General features: G+C 28.5%; 11 protein-coding genes across 11 annotated transcripts; 5 read left to right on the forward strand and 6 right to left on the reverse strand. All coding sequences in view use genetic code 12, as the record gives it.

Annotated features, from left to right (window-relative positions):
- Nucleotides 1-158: 158 nt before the first annotated feature.
- KGF55_000126 (mitochondrial 37S ribosomal protein bS21m) lies at nucleotides 159-659 on the forward strand (the record flags this gene model as incomplete). The annotated part of the gene is made up of 1 exon (XM_051755845.1): nucleotides 159-659. The coding sequence occupies one exon, from the start codon at nucleotides 159-161 to the stop codon at nucleotides 657-659; it is 501 nt and encodes a 166-aa protein (XP_051616864.1).
- A 70-nt stretch (nucleotides 660-729) lies between these two features.
- On the reverse strand, nucleotides 730-2,406 carry PGM2 (phosphoglucomutase; the record flags this gene model as incomplete). Its single annotated transcript, XM_051755857.1, has 1 exon — nucleotides 730-2,406. The coding sequence occupies one exon, from the start codon at nucleotides 2,404-2,406 to the stop codon at nucleotides 730-732; it is 1,677 nt and encodes a 558-aa protein (XP_051616865.1).
- Nucleotides 2,407-3,262: 856 nt separating this feature from the next.
- Nucleotides 3,263-4,030, forward strand: KGF55_000128 (uncharacterized protein; the record flags this gene model as incomplete). Its single annotated transcript, XM_051755868.1, has 1 exon — nucleotides 3,263-4,030. The coding sequence occupies one exon, from the start codon at nucleotides 3,263-3,265 to the stop codon at nucleotides 4,028-4,030; it is 768 nt and encodes a 255-aa protein (XP_051616866.1).
- A 146-nt stretch (nucleotides 4,031-4,176) lies between these two features.
- KGF55_000129 (uncharacterized protein) lies at nucleotides 4,177-4,557 on the forward strand (the record flags this gene model as incomplete). The annotated part of the gene is made up of 1 exon (XM_051755879.1): nucleotides 4,177-4,557. One exon carries the CDS (start codon nucleotides 4,177-4,179, stop codon nucleotides 4,555-4,557), a length of 381 nt encoding a protein of 126 aa, XP_051616867.1.
- Nucleotides 4,558-4,751: 194 nt separating this feature from the next.
- RRP9 (Rrp9p) lies at nucleotides 4,752-6,395 on the forward strand (the record flags this gene model as incomplete). The annotated part of the gene is made up of 1 exon (XM_051755890.1): nucleotides 4,752-6,395. The coding sequence occupies one exon, from the start codon at nucleotides 4,752-4,754 to the stop codon at nucleotides 6,393-6,395; it is 1,644 nt and encodes a 547-aa protein (XP_051616868.1).
- Nucleotides 6,396-6,471: 76 nt separating this feature from the next.
- RPC31 (DNA-directed RNA polymerase III subunit) lies at nucleotides 6,472-7,227 on the reverse strand (the record flags this gene model as incomplete). The annotated part of the gene is made up of 1 exon (XM_051755901.1): nucleotides 6,472-7,227. The coding sequence occupies one exon, from the start codon at nucleotides 7,225-7,227 to the stop codon at nucleotides 6,472-6,474; it is 756 nt and encodes a 251-aa protein (XP_051616869.1).
- A 772-nt stretch (nucleotides 7,228-7,999) lies between these two features.
- INN1 (Inn1p) lies at nucleotides 8,000-9,733 on the forward strand (the record flags this gene model as incomplete). Its single annotated transcript, XM_051755912.1, has 1 exon — nucleotides 8,000-9,733. One exon carries the CDS (start codon nucleotides 8,000-8,002, stop codon nucleotides 9,731-9,733), a length of 1,734 nt encoding a protein of 577 aa, XP_051616870.1.
- Nucleotides 9,734-9,866: 133 nt separating this feature from the next.
- Nucleotides 9,867-10,445, reverse strand: PGA34 (Pga34p; the record flags this gene model as incomplete). Its single annotated transcript, XM_051755923.1, has 1 exon — nucleotides 9,867-10,445. The coding sequence occupies one exon, from the start codon at nucleotides 10,443-10,445 to the stop codon at nucleotides 9,867-9,869; it is 579 nt and encodes a 192-aa protein (XP_051616871.1).
- Nucleotides 10,446-11,896: 1,451 nt separating this feature from the next.
- RPD3 (Rpd3p) lies at nucleotides 11,897-13,417 on the reverse strand (the record flags this gene model as incomplete). Its single annotated transcript, XM_051755934.1, has 1 exon — nucleotides 11,897-13,417. One exon carries the CDS (start codon nucleotides 13,415-13,417, stop codon nucleotides 11,897-11,899), a length of 1,521 nt encoding a protein of 506 aa, XP_051616872.1.
- A 297-nt stretch (nucleotides 13,418-13,714) lies between these two features.
- Nucleotides 13,715-16,090, reverse strand: ALG5 (dolichyl-phosphate beta-glucosyltransferase; the record flags this gene model as incomplete). The annotated part of the gene is made up of 2 exons (XM_051755945.1): nucleotides 13,715-14,736; nucleotides 15,307-16,090. 2 exons carry the CDS (start codon nucleotides 16,088-16,090, stop codon nucleotides 13,715-13,717), a joined length of 1,806 nt encoding a protein of 601 aa, XP_051616873.1.
- A 1,071-nt stretch (nucleotides 16,091-17,161) lies between these two features.
- On the reverse strand, nucleotides 17,162-18,865 carry CET1 (polynucleotide 5'-phosphatase; the record flags this gene model as incomplete). Its single annotated transcript, XM_051755956.1, has 1 exon — nucleotides 17,162-18,865. One exon carries the CDS (start codon nucleotides 18,863-18,865, stop codon nucleotides 17,162-17,164), a length of 1,704 nt encoding a protein of 567 aa, XP_051616874.1.
- Nucleotides 18,866-19,011: the final 146 nt, after the last annotated feature.

Raw genomic sequence — 19,011 nt, forward strand, 5'->3', positions numbered from 1 at the left:
CTAGATCTTGGTGATATCTTTGGTATATCAATTGAAAGTCCGTTATAATTGATTCTATCTACTTGAATAATTTTGTGTTTCAAACGGATTTGAATTTTGATTTTGAAATTTTTTTTTCAAATTTAACCAAAGCTAATAAAGGAATAATCAACCACACAATGTTCAGACTAATACCGAGACAAAGGATAATACCCAGCTTATTCAAACCCAGTTTAAGATTTAACACAACAATTCCAGACTCATCAGTTCCAAAACCTCAACAACCAACACAACAGAAAGACACTAAAATAAATATAGATGAATTATTAAAAAGTTCAATACCAGAATTATCATTTCAAGATTCAATATCTGAAAGATTTGGATTTGATACAAATAGACAACAAACTCCTAGAGAAGTAGCAAAGGGAATAAAAGAATTTGGTACAAATGCTGGTAGATCAATAGATGTAAATTATAATAATTTATCAAGAACTTTTATTCAAATTAAAAGATTAAATAATGAGAATAAAATTAAATATTTACAAAAAATTCAATCAAGATATATAAGACCTGCTAAATATAGAAAACAATTGAAAAGAGAATGGTGGAGAAGAAAATTCTCATCTGGATTTAAAGATTTATTAGCTCAAGTCAATGATGCAAGAAGAAGAGGTTATTAAAACAATCTTAAAGGATATTCAATTAATGTAATGTAAATAAAATGCAAAATAACTATACCTTAATACTCATTTATGTCTTCACATCTGGTTCCTCTTTACCTAAAAATTGTTTAAATTTTAATAAATCTAAAACAAAGTCAATATCTTTTTTCAAATATGTATCAACATTAACTTGATAAGTTGATTTATCATTTGAATGTTTTTCTAAATATAATCTAACTGTTGCACCTGATGAACCAGTTCCAGATAATCTAACAATAAATCTTAAACCATTTTCAAATTTTATAAATAAACCTTGATTTGATGATACAGAACCATCCAAATCAGTATATGAAAAATTACCTAAATCTTTTATAATATAACCTGGTTTTAATTCTTCACCTGGTTTTGAAGTATCAATTATTTTTTGTAATAATCCAACTAATTCATTAGCTCCTTCACTTGATACATTTTCATAATCATATCTTGTGAAAAAAGTTCTACCATATTTTTCCCAAAATGAATTTTGAACAATTTCAATTGATGTTTTATCATTTGGATTTTGCTTGTTGTAATCAGCTAAAACATTTAACCATGCAACTATAGCCCATAAACCATCTTTTTCTCTAATGTGATTTGAACCAGTACCAAAACTTTCTTCACCACAAATACTTAATTTATCATTATCAAATAATGAACAAAAAAATTTCCAACCAGTGGGGACTTCATAACAGTCTAATTTTTTATCTTTTGCAACTAAATCAATAGCTCCTGAAGTTGGCATTGATCTAGCTAATCCATATATTCCCTTTTTAAAATATGGAATAGAATCTGCATATTCAGAAATAATAGCAACTGAATCACCAGGTGAAACAAATGTTCCAGCTCCATATATCATATTTCTATCACCATCACCATCTGATGCTGCACCAAATGCAATATTTTCTTTATCTACTCTTTCAACTAATGTTGAAGCATATGTTAAATTTGGATCAGGATGTAATCCTCCAAAATCTTCCAAAGGTTTAAAATTTTGTATAGAAGATTCTGGTAATCCTAATTCTTCAATAAAAATTTTATAACCATAAGGTCCAGTTACTCCATTTAATGCATCAAATAATACTTTGAAACCATTTTTAGTTTCTTTATCCAAGAAAGATTTAATTAATGGAAAATCAAATATATTTTTTAACATTTCAACATAATCTTTAGTTGAATCAATTACTTCAACTTCAATTGGTCCAATTTTTTGTTCTCCAATTTTCGAAATATCAATTTTTGGTAAATTTATAATTTTATAACTCTTAAGAGTTTTTGAAATTTCATAAATTTTATTAGTAACTGATTCAGGAGCTGGTCCTCCATTTCCTAAATTATATTTTATTCCTAAATCATTTTTAGGTCCACCTGGATTATGACTAGCAGTTAAAATAATACCACCAGTTGCTTTTAAAATTCTTATAATATGAGAAGTAGCAGGAGTAGATAATATACCATTTTGTCCAACTATAATTTTTTTGACTTTATTCGCTGCTGCTATTTCTATAATGAGTTGAATAACATGATCATTATAATATCTACCATCACCTCCTACAACTAATGTTGCATCAGTAGAGCCCTCAGGTATAGCATCTAATATTGATTGCAAGAAATTTTCAGTATAATGATCTTGTTTAAAAATAGTGACCTTCTTTCTTAAACCTGAAGTCCCTGGTTTTTGATCTTGGAATGGTTTAGTATCAATTGTTTCTACCTTGTAATCAGACATCTTTTTCAATTGGTATATGAAGCTGTTTAAAACTCAATTGCTATATTTTGGTAGGATGTAATAAAAAATCTGTTGGAATTTAAAACAATTACAGATTCGAGTTTTTGTGTATAAAATAGGACAAATGTATATTGTAGACCAATTGATGAACTTTCTAAATTTAACTCCTACTGGATTATGAATAAGTCAAAATAATCAGCAATTGATTAAAAACTGAATTGACTACTGGACACTCAAATATTCATATCAGTCAACTTAAAAATTAAAATTATAATTTCTAACCACTCCCCACATGAGACTTGTAGAAATTTAGACGTATTACACAAAATAGAGCAATTTAAAAACTATTAATTTCAATGTCATAAATTAAAGGACATCAATCTCTCAATTTAAAAAACCCTCAAAACACAACGTTTGACCTACTGCCAAACCCATGAAGCTATCTCATTTTAGATTAAGCGTTATTACCACGTTGCAAGAATCGTTGGAGAATATTGTCATTGGGATTTAATGCTAACCAAATGAAAATTAAACTAAAATCTAATTAATTTTGCAATCAAATTCGAATAAAAGAATTGAAAAAATACTAATTGAATCATCGAATTTTATAAGCTACACTAAGGCCAATTATCATCCATACCAATGGCTCTGTTGTTAGCAACGGTAAACGCCTTATTCTACTTCCAGCTTATCAACTTCAAATGACATCTTTTCCCGACTGATGCATGTAACATAATCACGTGATAAGTCACATGACTCAAAGATCATTGTTTACTTTTATTTTCACGTCTTAAAACTCTGAAACACGTAAAAGATTAGCCCAATTTATTACCACCAAAAGTGTTCGAACTATATCATGAGTGATTTAAATGTGTTTGTCACCTCAGATTTAACTTCATCGGAAAGAAGGATTTCACCTCAATGGAATTTAAAATACCTCAAACAAAAATTAGAACAAATAACAGGAATTGAACCTCAAAATCAATTAATTCAATATTTTCCAAATAAATATTCAAATGAGTTTATTAAAATCACAACACAACCCAATGAAAATGATGAAGATGTATTATTATCAAGTATAAACATCAAAAATTATAGTAGAATTCATATAATTGATTTAGATCCAAATTCAACTACAAATCAAATATCATCTGTTATATCCCCATCAGTACAAAATCAACAAGAAGAATTCAAATTATCGGAAGAAGAATATCAAAAAAGACAAGATTCAGTATTGTCATGGAAACAATCCCAAAAATTAGGAAGATTTGATCCTGATTATGAAATTTTGCAAAAAAAAATAGAAAAAGAAAATCAAGAACAACTAAGTAAAATAAAAGTAGGATTAAGATGTAGAGTTATAAATATTGAAGGAGAAAGACGTGGAACTGTAAAATTTGTAGGGAAAATTGAAGATTTAGATCAAAGTAAAAATGATTGGGTTGGGATTGAATTTGATGAACCTGTAGGTAAAAATAATGGTGATATTGATGGTATACAAATTTTTGTATGTAAACCAAAACATGGGAGTTTCGTTAAACCGAAACAAGTTGAAGTTGGAGACTTTCCTGAGATAGATCCATTCGATGAAGATGATGATGAAGATATGGATGAAGAATTGTAAGAGAGAAAGCGTAAAAAGTAAATAGATAAAATATAAAGCCGAGACCAAAATAAACTCCGATTGATCTTTTGAAAAAAAAAGTTGTTTCACCCTTCAGTTATTGTAAAGTTTCCAAACGATACTTAGTTCACAACATTCATGGCAAGATGGCGTTTGAAGAAATATATGATTACGTAGAAAGAGATACATTCAAAAAGTATTTTAGATTGACAATAGTGCTTTGTGCATATTTCATATTTAGAAAATACTATTCACAATGGGCGTCAAGAAAACAAACAGAACATCAATTAAAACAAGATGAACAAGAAAAACTAGCAAAACCCTTAAAAGAAGCTGAAGCTCAACAACAAATTGAAGAAAAATTAGAAAAAGAAGCAAATGAATTTGGATGGGGTAAGAAGACCAGAAAGAATGTAAAAATCACTGAAGCAGTATTGGAACAAATCGCAGCTGAGACGAGACAAAGACATCAAACCGCTTATAATGCACAGGAAGACGCTGATATTGAGGACTTACTCGAGGATTAGACATATAATGCTGGATGGAGGAGGTTTTAATTTATTACTAATAATAATAACAATACTTAATTATCAAATAACGCGCGCTTTATTCTACGCATCTTTTTTCAGATGCCATCTCTCTTAACAAAAAATTAAATCAATAGATCTGAAAAATAACCATATTATACAAAGAATCAAAATAAATTACTAGTTCATAAGATATGGCAGGTGATCCGTTTTTATCTGATCCCTCGAAGAAAAGAAAACGGAATTCAAGAACAACATCAACAACATCACAAAATAAAAAATCAAGATCATCAACACCACAACCATCAAAAAGATCAAATACCCATGATGAAGAAATATCTAGTGACAGTGACGAAGAAGACGAAATACTAGATCAAGATGACGGAAGAGCAGATGAAGATATACTGTCAGATGAAGAATTTGAAAATGAAACAGCAACAGATAAAAGAAGAAGATTAGCCAAACAATATCTTGAAAATTTAAAAAATGAAGAATTGCAAAATGATGAATACGATGCACAAGATTTAGATGATGAAATTCTTTCACGAAGACTACAAGTTGATGTAGCAGAAACTAAAGGTCATGTATATAAATTTTGGGGTGATAAAATTTCACAACAATTAGATGATGATAGTCATCAAATTAAATTAATAACAACAAGAATAGGATCTAAAAATGTAACTGATATGTGTATACATTATCCTTATCTATATACTGTTTCAAAAGATATAGAAATCATAAAATGGAATATAGGTAATACTCAAAATACTAATAGGAAACCAAATAGAATAAAGCATACAAAAGGTGGACCAAAATATTTCAACCTAAATACATTACAACAACAACTTAATCATCATTGGGAACAAATTAATTGCATAGCGGCTTCTCCAGATGGGAAATACATAGTCACAGGAGGTTCAGATTCAAGACTAATAATTTGGTCTAGTGAGAATTTAGTATGTTTAAAAGTATTAGAAACCAGATCAGCAGTAAATTCAATATCATTTAGGAGAAATAGTGATCAGTTATTTGCAGCATGTGCAGATTTAAGAATAAGAACATTTTCAATAAATCAATTCACTCAGTTGGAAGTACTATATGGACATCAGGATAATATCTCGGATATATCATCTTTAGCTAGGGAAACTTGTGTGTCTGTTGGAAGTAGAGATAAAACTGCCATGTTTTGGAAAGTTTCAGAGGAAACAAGATTAACTTTTAGAGGTGGAGATTCTGTTGAAAAAAAACAGCTGAAAAAACAAATAAAACATAAAAGTAATAGTAATGATAATGATAATGATAATGAAACTCAAGCGAAAGAACCATTTCATAATGAAGGATCGATAGATGTTGTAAGTATGATTGATGAATCTCATTTCGTTACTGGATCAGATAATGGAAATATAGCATTATGGTCATTAGCTAAGAAGAAAGCACAAACTACCAAGAGATTAGCTCATGGCTTACAACCACAATTTAAACCAGAAGAAGCAAGTGCTGAATCTTCAAAAGAATTAGCCACGCGACAAATACCTGAACCTCAACCATATTGGATTACAGCAATACATGCACCAGCTTATAGTAATATTTTTTTCAGTGGTTCATTTGGAGGGACAGTCAAAATTTGGAAATTAGATGAAACACTTAGATCATTTAGTTTAATAGGAGAAATAGAAAATTTAAAAGGATTTGTTGTTAAAATAGATAGTGTTGAAATTCCAGAAGCTAAAAAGTTAAAAATATTCGTTTTATTAGCTAAAGAACATAAATTTGGTAGATGGTTTAGTAAATTACCTGGAGGAAGAAATGCATTAGTTAGTTTTACTTTTGATATTTAAAAAAAAGTAAATAACTTCATTAATATACATTCATTTTGTAAACTTTTTTAAATTCATAACTCTATAAAAGATTCTTCTAGAACGCTGCTTCATGATCATCTCCATCATCATTGCCCTCATCATCATCACCTCCATCGAAGTATTGTTCTGCATTATAATCATCATCTTCATCATCATCAAATTCATCATCCATATCTTCTTCTTGATCACTCGGCACTTCATCAGCGTCATCTTTTTTGTTATCATCTTCATTACTTATTTTATTCATCATTTCTTCTCGTATTGATTTTGCTTTAGCTTCTGCATCCATATTAGCTAATTTTTCTTCACTTAAAAATTCTTCAATACCTCCATTAGCTGCAAATTTTGAAGAAAGATATTTCTTTTTATTTTTATTTGATATACCCATTACTGAATAAAGTTCTTCTGGAAAAAATTGTAATTGATAAGGATGTTCTTGAATAGTTTTACCTATTTTTTGTACTTTTTTATATCTATCACTATATCGTTCTATTCCATCTTCATTTATATTATTTAATATTTGTTTGTTGGTAGTTTTTTGTTGTGTTTCATCTTCTTGATCTTCACCTTTTCTCCTTTTTTGATTTTGATCTAATTTTCCCGTATAGAATGCACCATTTGATACTAACTTTTGAAAATTAATTGATTGTTTAGCTGCTAATGTTTCTATCTCTGATGGTTTATTATTGACAGGTAGTATATATTGTGGTTTTTCAGTTGTGTTTTCCGTTGTAACTACGTCAGCATAATCCAAACCAAACGGTAGTAGAACTCTTGCTTGACCTCTATTGCCACCTCCTCTGAAGGACATTTTTATTATCTGGTTATAGATTCTTTTGGTGTTGTATGTTATTAGATGGTCTACAATATTTTGATTTTGTGCTTTGAAAATTTATTTTATGAAAAAAGAGAGGATGAACATATAAAAAATGTTACAGTGGGAAAACTAGTACGATAGATAGGTCGATAGATGTAAATACCTTTGACTCAATCTTGCCCGAAACCTGCCCAAGGCTGGCTACAAAGCTACCGATGGCTCATCTTAGTCTCAAGATTTTGCAGCTAAAAGATAGCAATTTCTTTTACGTTTTAGAACTGTTAATCGTTAGTTCAAAAACAAATGTTAGATCTTTTTAAAGCTATATCGATGCTAAGCATAAATAATTGATAACTGTAGAGATACTGATTATGCACTTGTTAACATGATATCGTCACATCTGTTCTTCAAAACTTTTTTTAGTACCAGAAAAGTTTGATGGCTCTCAAATATTAAAATAATGAAAATTTGAACCCTTCATAAGTGACAGCGGGATCATCTTCAAGTACAATGATGATAAAAACCAATAAATGATTGATGGAACAGACAACTTTGTCAAATTTTAAATCAATTCTGACAAACTTTTGAAATTTGACATAAACTCCATATAAAATCCTAATTGGGTTAAAAAGTAAACAAAAGAATTTATATCAAATAGGCAATGCTTTACTTTCAATGATCATGAATTATTAGTTGGTCTAACCACAACAAATTATAATTTTGGAAGTCAAGCAACAAATCTAAGGCAATTATAATAAAACCCACAATGCCTTCATCTATACTGACATCAACAATGTCACCATATCATTCTCAATATTTGAATAACCTAAGAGATGATTCTTCAACAAACATATATCCAGATTCAGCAGATGGAACTTTAGTAGTTATGATAGTACGAGCGAAACATTTACCAAATAGAAGAAAATTAGATAAACAATCACCTTATGTAGTTATAAGATTAGGAACAGATGCAAAAAAAACAAAAGCAGATTTTAGAGCTGGTCAAACTCCAGAATGGACTCATGAAGTAAGATTTAATATTAATCGAGATAGAAAACCACTTTTAAAAATAGATATTTTAGATGAAACTAAAAATGATCCTACACCAATTGGTAATTGTGAAATTGATGCATCTATTGTTTTTACACAACCTTCAAATGAACAAAATGGGAAATATATTTATGATAAATGGTATGATTTAACTTATAATGATAAAAGAGCAGGAATGTTGTATCTTGAAATGACATTTTACCCAAGTGCACCAGTACTACCTCCAAAAATCCCATCTAATGATAGTTACGAGTATCACCAGACTTTAAATCAACATTATCAAGATTTTGAATCTCCTATATCAACATCACCAATTAAAAATGAAAATGCAATTCAAGATGTATTTGTATCTCTGGAAAACTCAAATTCAAGCAAAAAATCATCATTATTTCTGAAAACAAATCAATATTTTACTACATCAATGGATTCAAATAATTCAAATAGTCATTCAAGTCATGAAAAATCAAATGAAGTATTTGTACAATTATCTAATAGAGATGGTTCAAAAAGTCCTAATAAATTTAAAGCTAAATTTTCAAATTTTAAAGATAAATTCCAATCTAAACAACCTTTATGGGGTAAAAATGATGGCAATTACATTTCAAATGGATATAAACGAAATATTTCACCAATAAGTGCATATGAATCAAATGAAATAGATAATTTAGAAAAAGAAATATCTCGAAGTCAAATTGGTTATGGGAATAATATTAATTTTCAAGATGATGAAAATGATGATATAAACTTTAGATCTCCTCCTACTCCACGACATCATCAAAATTTAGAAAATCATTCATCAATTCCTGTAACACCAGATAAAACTCCAACTCCCCCAATACATAAAAAACCATTACCATCAACACCAAGACGTAAACCTCCAACATCTTCTCCATCATTATCAAAAATTGATTTTAAAGATAGTACAGCAATTCCATTTTCAGCAGATTCAATAGGAGTTGATGATGACGATGAATTACAAAATCATTTACCTACAAAAGTATATTTATTTGATGAGCCTGTAAAATCATTAACATATAATGCAAAAACTGGATCTAGAACTCCAGAATTGGATAGCAAACAATATAAAGATGAAATTGATCCTCAATATTATGCACCAACTCCAAGTGAACATTTTAATAGAAAAATGAAATTTGAAAATGGAGGAATAACAAAAGATGATTTAAAAATTGATATGAGAACTAAAAAAACTGGATATTTAGGTAATGGAAAATTTAGTCCTAGTGTTTTTCAAAAAGCATCTCATATTAATCCAACTACTACAGGTAGATCATTTAATATATATGATGAGAGTGATGACGAAAATGATGATGATGATGAACGAAATAAACCTATGGTACCACCAAAAATACCGAATGGATTAAATGCTATAGAATATTATATTTTGGAAAAAGAGAAAGTAATAAAAGATTTTCAAGGTAGAAGAGCATAGACAATAGACAATGTTATAGATTAATTTTTATTTAGTACGATAACAATACATTTTTATTTTGGTATTAATACAAATATTTAAAAGAAACAACGGGATTAATGTATAACAATAACAAGGACATTTTCAAAAACTTTTACAAAATTGCGGCAATTAAAGCAAAAATACCAGCTGCAGCACTAATACCATGTACATATCCAGCATCTTCACTTTCTTCTGGAGCAATAGTAACTATTTCATTGACTGTCTCTGTGAATAAACTTTGAGATGATGATTCAATAGGATCTTCTGTAATTTCTGTATCAATTTGAATTTCAGTTGGTAAATCAATTGATGATGTATTAACTAATTTTTCTGGAATAACGGTAACAGTAACATAAGTTATTGAATAATTTCTACTTTGTTCAGTAGCAACTTCAGTTTCAGTAGCAGATTCAATAGCTTGAGTTTCACTTGCTAATGATTCATAATAAGCATCGAGTGAAGCTTGTTGTGCTTCAGCTGCAGCTACAGATGCTAATGAAGCAGCTTCAGCTTCAACTGATGCAACTGATGCAATTGATGCTTGATATTCTGCTTCCATACTAGCTGATTCTTCTGGAGTATATAAAGTTTTGGTTATTGTAATAGTTGAAGTAATGGTAGTATCAATTTCTTCTGATTTAATCAAACAAGCTGATAAAATAGTTGATAAAATTAATTTTGAAAATAACATTTTTGGTGGTATCAAGTTTTTTTGATTTGGAATATATTTAATTTAAAATAAGTGGTGGTATAATTTTATAAATTCAATAGTAAAATATTAATGAAAGACTAGGGTAAGAAATATATTTGAATATGAATATAAAAAACAAGTGTTGATTGTTTGTTTCACAATATAGTCATAAAAACTTTTGGATTTGATATGTAAGTAATTAAAACAAAATGATAATTAAAATTTTTTTCCATTTAAATAGGAAATATGATTGATTATAAAGTAAACAAATCAAATTTAAAATATTGGTTGATTTTTTTGTTTATATTTTCAAATAGGATTATTAAAAGTTTATTATTTTTAAAAATTTTCTGGTTTTTCTTTTTTTGCAGTCTATTCAATGTAGTACAAAAGCTTGTTTTCAAATTATTGGGTTATTTTAAATCATCATATTGATTATAAAATAATATATTTTCACACGAAAATAAGTCTAGATCATTCATAGAACTATCTGAGCATATATTAGTATGTATTTCCAAAATTACATAGAAGTTTCTTTCGTGATTCTTTCCATTGTACAGATTGCAATTTCTGTTTGTTTCAAGATTTATAAATTTGGTGTCTCAGATTTACGAGTTCTTTTTTTTCTCAAGCCTATTCAGTGGAAGTGAAACGAAATTTTAATTCAACAAATGTTTGTAATAAGGTTTTGATTAGGAAATGCTTTAACTATTCTGGGTAGTTAAGGATATAGTAATTCATTAAAAAGTTTAAATCAAGCTTTTAAGTACTTTTAACGACTATTAGTCTAGTGTTATAAGTAGTGTAACATAATCTAAATAATATTTATTATATGCATGCAATTAGTGTAAAACACAAATTATATTTATTTACGAATTATAATTACATACAAATTCTACTTTATATGCAGTATTTATTGTATACTCACAAATGGGTTTAAAAAACCCTAATAACCTTTAATCTTGTCGGCCACTTCCACTAATACATGTCGTGTGCTGTTTAATGAAACAGCCGTGTTATATTTTATTGCAACATAAGTACACCAATCATCAAAAAGATTAATAACCAACTAGCTCATTTATCAGTAAGGGCATGATTCAAATCGATTTATCGTTCTTACTCGACAATATCGTGTTATTGAAATAATATGCAAGATCCTGCAAGTTCAAATTTGTGAATTTTGATTTTTAGTTTCCTATTCGAGTGAGCCATACTTTGATTTCTTTTAACTTTAAGTGACCCTATTTTAGAGGCACTTTGAGTATGATTGTTATAAAGGTGTCACACTCAATCTAGTTTGAATCAAATTAGAACTTTAAATGTTCTGTCGCTTGCTGATACTTAAAGCGTAAATTCCAGGTTAGATTTGCTGAAACACTATGTAAATTGCGCCATTAAGGGTCTAATCCAATTTTTTTGTATGTTTAATTGCTTTTCTCTCAATCATTCATTCACTCTTTGACCTCATCATTTAGTTCTTTTATTTCGTTGATTTCTTCTGATGTTAAGATGGTGCCATTGCCATTTTGGCTTGATTGAATTCCTGAACTTCGATCGTCTACTATTTTGGACAGTCCCTCCAAATTTGATTCTATATCTTTTTTCGATTCTTCTTCTAAAGTTTCCTCCATTACAACATCTTCTATATTCTTTTCACCGATATCTTTTTCATCATCATTATAGAATTCCAGTCCATTTTCAATTCTTTTATCAACTTGCATTTGTGATCCACCTTTTGTATCTATTACTTCAGGCATATCTTCATCAACATCACCATAATCTTCCATATCAAGTGGAACATCTTGCATTTGTACTGAAGGTGCATGTTTAGTATGATCTAAATTAGATAACACTTGAGTTAATAATTTATTTAAATATTCTTTTGAATTGGCATTATTCATATTTGAAGCTCTAACATCTAATTCATATGTAGGTGCATAATATTCATAATATCCATTATATGGTAATTCTTTAGGTAGTATCAATCCATTACATATTCCTGTTTCAAAAGCCCAAGTTCTTGCTACATTCCTTATAGTATATCCTCCCCCACCTAAAACCATCATTGGTAATCCTAATGATCTCACAAAACTAACACAATTTGCATGACCTCTCATTGAAAGATTAAAAGGTCCCAATCTATCACCACTTAATGAATCACCACCACATTGTAGTACAATAGCTGATGGTTGATACCATTCAACAATCTTACTTATTATTGGTTCAAATATTGATTTATAAGAAGCATCATCAATCCCATCTCTTAAAGGAATATTTACAGAATGATATTTTCCTTTTCCAATACCTATATCACCAACATTTCCTGTACCTGGAAAAAACTCTCCAAATTTATGAAAAGAACATGTCATTACTCGATCATTGGTATAAAATGCTTCTTCAACACCATCCCCATGATGAACATCCGTATCAATGTATAAAACTCTTGGATGTTTTCTTAACAATTCAATAATTGCCAATACAATATCATTAGTATAACAAAATCCAGAAGCTTCTGATTTTTTAGCATGATGTAAACCACCAGCATAATTTATAACAATATCAGCACTTCCATTATTTAATCTAGCAGCACCTTCCATTGATCCACCACATGATATTTTACAAAATTCATTTAATCCATCAAATACTGGACAATCTTCTCCAACATTAAATATTGTAGCTTCTCTTGGAAATAAATGTAAATTATCTGGTGTAACACGATCTATAAAATCAATATATTCATCTGAATGAAATTGAGTTAATTCTAAATTTGTTGCTGGTTGTGCTCTATATATTTCCATTTTTTTATTTAATTCATAATTCATTATTAATGAATGAGTCATCCTTATTCTATGTGGTTTCATACAATGACCTGTTCCATAAAAATAATTACCTACATCTTGATCATAAAAGTAGGCTACTCTTCTATTATCGGGTTTGACGTCTAGTTCGTCAAACGGTAGTTCTTGATACATAGTGTAAAAACTATTCTAGTGTATTTTTGCTTGAATTTTTAGCTAATAAGCCTGGGGATTGTTGTCTGTGTTGTTTTCCTGGGTTACTTAAGATTTGATGTTATTCATAAACTTAATTTACATCTTTTCATAAATTCGATCGGTTATTGACTTTTGGTGCGGCTTTAATTTTGTTTCACCTAAATAATATACTTACTTAGTTTTCAATTTTACAATTTATCAAAGAGTTTCATTTTAGTCTTTAGTCTATAAGATATATGCATTATTGTCTCTATAACGTGTGGTTTAATCCCAAACTCATACATTTTTTTTATTTGCTCTTCCACATTCATCCAATTTATAAATTCCAGATAAATAAGCTAACCTAGTAACAACTAAATCAATAGCCATTTCAATTGAATCTCTTGCAATATCAATTTTTGAACCATCAATTTCTTGCCAATTTACTGCAACTTCTTTCATTTTCATATTTTGTAATTCACCAAGTAATAAAACTTCAACATCAAATATCCATCTTTCTGTATGCATATGAGGAAAAATACCTTGAATTGCTTTTGAATTAAACATTTTAAAACCACATTGAGTATCTTGAATTTTTCTTATACCAAATATATAAACTAATGTATGTAATCCATACATAAGGAAATTTCGTATTAATGATCTTTTAACAACTGCATCTGTATTAACCATATGAGCTCTTGATCCAATTGCAACTGCAGGTTGGTTTAGATCCACGGAATTTAAAAATTCTAGTAGTTTTGATATATCTGAAAATTGAGTTGCTCCATCTGCATCAGCAAATAATGAGTATTTACCTTGAGAATGTAAAAGACCATGAGTAACAGCTCCACCTTTGCCTCGATTTTTGGCCAATTGTATAACTTTCATAATGTGAGGAGTAAGTTTATGTTGATTTGCTAATTTAATAGCATATTCACTTGTTCCATCGGATGATCCATCATCAACAATTATAATTTCATATTTACCATTATAATGTTTTTCAAGATATTCAATTGATTCGTCCAACATTTTACCTAATCTTTTAGTCTCATTATAACACGGTATAATAATTGATAATTCATATTTTGGATTTACAATTGGGTCTTTCGACGTTGATCTTGGTGGTAATGGATATGATTTGTTAAGATTATCGTTTGTCTTGTATGTTGATTCACCTTCTATTGGTAATCTTGGTGTATGAGAAAATAAGATAATAACAGCATATACTGCTAGCAATAGCACCAACGCTATTACCGATATATACAAATACATTGTAGTTTTATTAATACATTTGGTTGATGATGTGTTGTGTTGATTGTCTATCTTTTAAAAAATACGTCAAATCTTGGAAGGAATAATTTTTCAAAAAAGGTTTAGAACGAACGAAACACAAAAATGTTCCTTCATTTTAAGATCTTGTATTCACGTGTCTCAATTTAAGATGCAAAAGGTATACATTTAAAAATGGTTTCAGTGTTGTTATCTATGATTGATTTAGACTACTCAGTTTGATTGTTCATTTGAGTTGATATTAGTTTGAAGAAATTGAGATAGAGATATTTTCATTCCATGTGAGCTTTATTTACAATTTCAGACTTCAGATAATCTGTACGGTAATGAATACTTAATTTTAGAGTATGTTGTTCTCGGAATATTCTTAACAAAGGACTTACAGCCAGATCTACAATAAGTTAGTCGTATTAACAAGAACTCATAAAACCTTTTGTTACATTTTCATTTACTAAATTCCTAAAATCAAGTGGTTTCATAATACGATCAATTGCGAAACAAATATTCCAATTCATGAACTTTACTTATTTCATATTAATTGATCTAATTGATCAAGTATTATTGATTGCTTTTGACCCTTGAAATGTTTGATACCTTACCATTGAGAACATAAGCTTGATCAAGAAATGTATTAAATGCATCAAATAATTCCAAATTTGAATTTATATGCTTTTGATGAAGTTGTTTCAATGAATTTGGAATTCTTTCATCGTGACACTTCATTTTAACTTCAAAATTGTCATGTCTTTTGTTTTTAAAATGACCATACTTATCAACATTTTCTGATCTACCTTGATGAACTTTATTCAATATATAATCAGTTGAATTGGAACTATGTGTCCATTTGTATTTACTTCTAATTCTTCGAAAAACTAAAGGATTGTCCTTTGCTATTTTGTCAAACTCTTCAAGTGGAATCGGAGCTGAAATTGACCTGGTGATTGTTACTTTGAGATCATAATTCAAGTGAGGTAAATGAATATATGTCATTGGATCTCTTTTTTTAGTTTTTAAAGCTTTGTATACTCTATTTTCATTTGAAAGTACTATATTTTTGCCCCCAATACGATACGTAGAGTCTATTCTAAGAAAGTCACCCACTTCATGTGTTTGCCAATTTGCAGTGTTTTCTTGATCGCATTGTTCAGTTAAAAATTTCTTAATTTTTTCCCAGTTAGGTTTAAACACTTTGAATTCAAATCTAACCAGTTTTTTATTCGAAATGATACCTGATTTATCACTCTTGATTCTAAATCCATTTGTCTTACTCAAGATTTGACCAAATTTTATGTTGATTCCAAACTTTTCAAATTCATCGTCTGAAAAATTTTTCGTAGTACGAATTAACCATTCACAAATTTCTTTTACCAACAGCTCATCCATCACTTCAATTTTAAGACAGTGGTTCTTGTTTGTACTTGATAAACATATTAAAAAACATATAACTATGGGCAATTTTAAAAATCAATGTGGACGACAAATACCCCTTAGCCAAGAAAACAGTAATATTTTAAAAACCAAAAGTTGGTATAAATCCATATGAAATAAAAAAGTAACTTAATTCATTTTTGAAGAAAAATGCTAACTCTGTATTTCAAAAATATTGTTTGTGACCAAATAATCATAGGCTTAAAATAGTATAACATCCTCTGTAGGTTCTAACTTAACTTGAGTTGAGTTTCAAGCGATCAATTTTTGCTGTTTCATGTTTCACGTATATGCAACTTCACTAAATAATAAATTTTAAACAAATCAGAAGAAAAATTTGAACTCTTGAAAATTCTTTACAAGTTTGAACATCAATTTATCTGGTTTGTTCGAAATGAGCCAAACAATATCTTAGTATGCAAGAATAAGATTACATATATATATATCGTTTCAATTCATTTAAAAGTTACATTGATCATAGTTGTCGAAATCTACAAAACCTATTTGTTTCTTCAGTGGTAAATCATTATTACTTAAATTAATATTAATTCTGAATCTTTATACTTGTCATAATGTTCTTCCAATAGAATTACTATTTTCCCATATACTCAATTCGACTTATACTTAAATTGATGCCTATATTAAACTTTCGAATTCGTCTTCGATATTGCACTCATGATTTTCTCGGATCATAAGAGTTTTAAGATCATAAACTTTAACATTCGTAATTTGTCGTGAAGTATAGTACCCTTTCGCTAATGTTCTCTTACCAAAATTTTATTCTTCAGTTTATAAATTGTTAGTTTGAACTTTGAGAACATAATTGATACATTCATTGGAATATAAACATAAACCTTAATACAAATACTTGATCTTTTCCGTATAATATTCGATAAATTTAAAATGTTAGTAATCCAAATCCGATAATTGAAATCTCCAAGAAAAGATTCAAGTTTATACTAATGACATAATTAATTTCAAATAATATTGTTTCAAAAAATTTCAATCTAATTTAATCAAATTCAATTATAAAGCTAATTTAGTAACTCTATTATTTAAAATTCTAGCATTATTCAAGAAAACTTCAATTAATTCTTCTAATCTAAAATTATCAATTCCTTGCACTATTTTATCAATACTTTGAAATAATTCTAAAGTATCAGCTTCCATTTCAATTTCATATTTTATATCATAATTTATAATTTTTTTACCATTTTTATTTTTAAATTCCTTGGGGATTAAAACTTTAGTTAAATCAAATTGAGTTATGGTTGCAGGGTGAGTAAAAGAAATTCTTTTTTTCTCTCTTGATAATTGTGGTTGATTTTTTGTTCGAATGGATTCTATATTTCCTTCTGGGACTGGAATTTCTAATGATAATGATAATCTTAAATCATACATTGATTGAGGATTATGAATATATAAATCTCCTATTCTTTCCTTTTGTATAGCTTCGAATCTTGGAGGATCTAATAAATTATCTTTTGAAATTCGAACTTTTCTTAAATGTTCTCCCTTTGAACCAATTTGATAAAATGAATCAGTTTTATCACTTTCTAAAATATTAAATTTTCTTCTTTGATGATGATGATGCGACTCCAGACTTCCATTTCTTTTTATATCTTCTTGATATGATTTTTCTAATTCATCAAAAAATTTTCTAATATCTTTAAATGCTAATTCTTCAACTTCCATATCAAATTTTATATTTGATTGATCAGTATATATACATTCTGTTATAACATTTATATTAATTCTATTTCCTGTTCTTTTATCAATAATTTTACCAAATTTTAATTCTAATTCAACATTTTTTCTATTTTTATCATCAATATTTGAAAAATTTGCATATATCCATTCAGATATTGTTCTTGTTATTGAATTTGGTGGTATAACATCTGTTATACTACATTTTAAATCAACATATCTAGTTGAATTACGATTTAATATTGATTTAGAAGATAGTCTTACAGAAGATTCTCCATTATTATTTATTGGTTCTCCTTCTTGTATATGTTGATTATTATATTTATTTTGTTGATTTGGTGGTATCCATCTTTGAGCCCATATAGGTGGTGTATCATATCTTTTTGGTTTATTTGATTTTTTTATCTTTTGGATTCTTGTTAAATCATCTTCTTCCGTTTCTGGAATAGTTTGTTTCTTTTCAGTTTTTGATGACTCCTGTTGTGATTGATGATTTAATATTTCTTGATGTCCATTGGAACTTTTATGATCAGATTCAGATTTTATTATTGGTTCTGGTTCAGGGTTCGTTATATTAGCAATACTATTCCTTTTTGATGTCACAGGACTAGACATAGAACTTGAATGACCACTATGAAAATGTGTTGGAACTGGTCTATTTGAAATATTTGGTGAATTGAAATTACTTGATAAACTCGGTTTTCTAAATTGATCATCTTGTTGTTGAGGTTGTTGTTGTTGTACTTGTGGTAATTTATCAGTTGATGAATGTCGTGAAGTATCTTGATCTTGTGCTGCATCATTCAACATACTCGTTATTGAATGCCTTTGATGCACTGATTGTGTTGATGACCTTGTAGAAGATACTATTGGAGCTGAATGATTATTATTAGATTGTTGAGGGAGAGGTGATGGATTGACTTGTGGTGATACATTTATATTTGAAGTTGTTGGTGATATTGATTGATTAGTTTCGTTTGAACTTTGTGGTGGATCATCATTTAATATAGAACCAACATTCATTATGTCTGGTGAGGTTTGACTTGATAAAGATTGATTATGACTAGTTTGTAAAGCTTATTACGTTTAGAATAATATTTTTTTTTATGTTTACAAAAATGAATTTTTTTTTTTTAGTCAGTACAATATTGTAGTAGAGATGTTTACTT

The sequence above is a fragment of the Candida pseudojiufengensis genome (assembly GCF_024610245.1).
Source record: "Candida pseudojiufengensis strain CBS 10847 chromosome Unknown scaffold6, whole genome shotgun sequence".
NCBI classification, from domain to species: Eukaryota; Fungi; Ascomycota; class Pichiomycetes; order Serinales; family Debaryomycetaceae; genus Lodderomyces; species Lodderomyces pseudojiufengensis.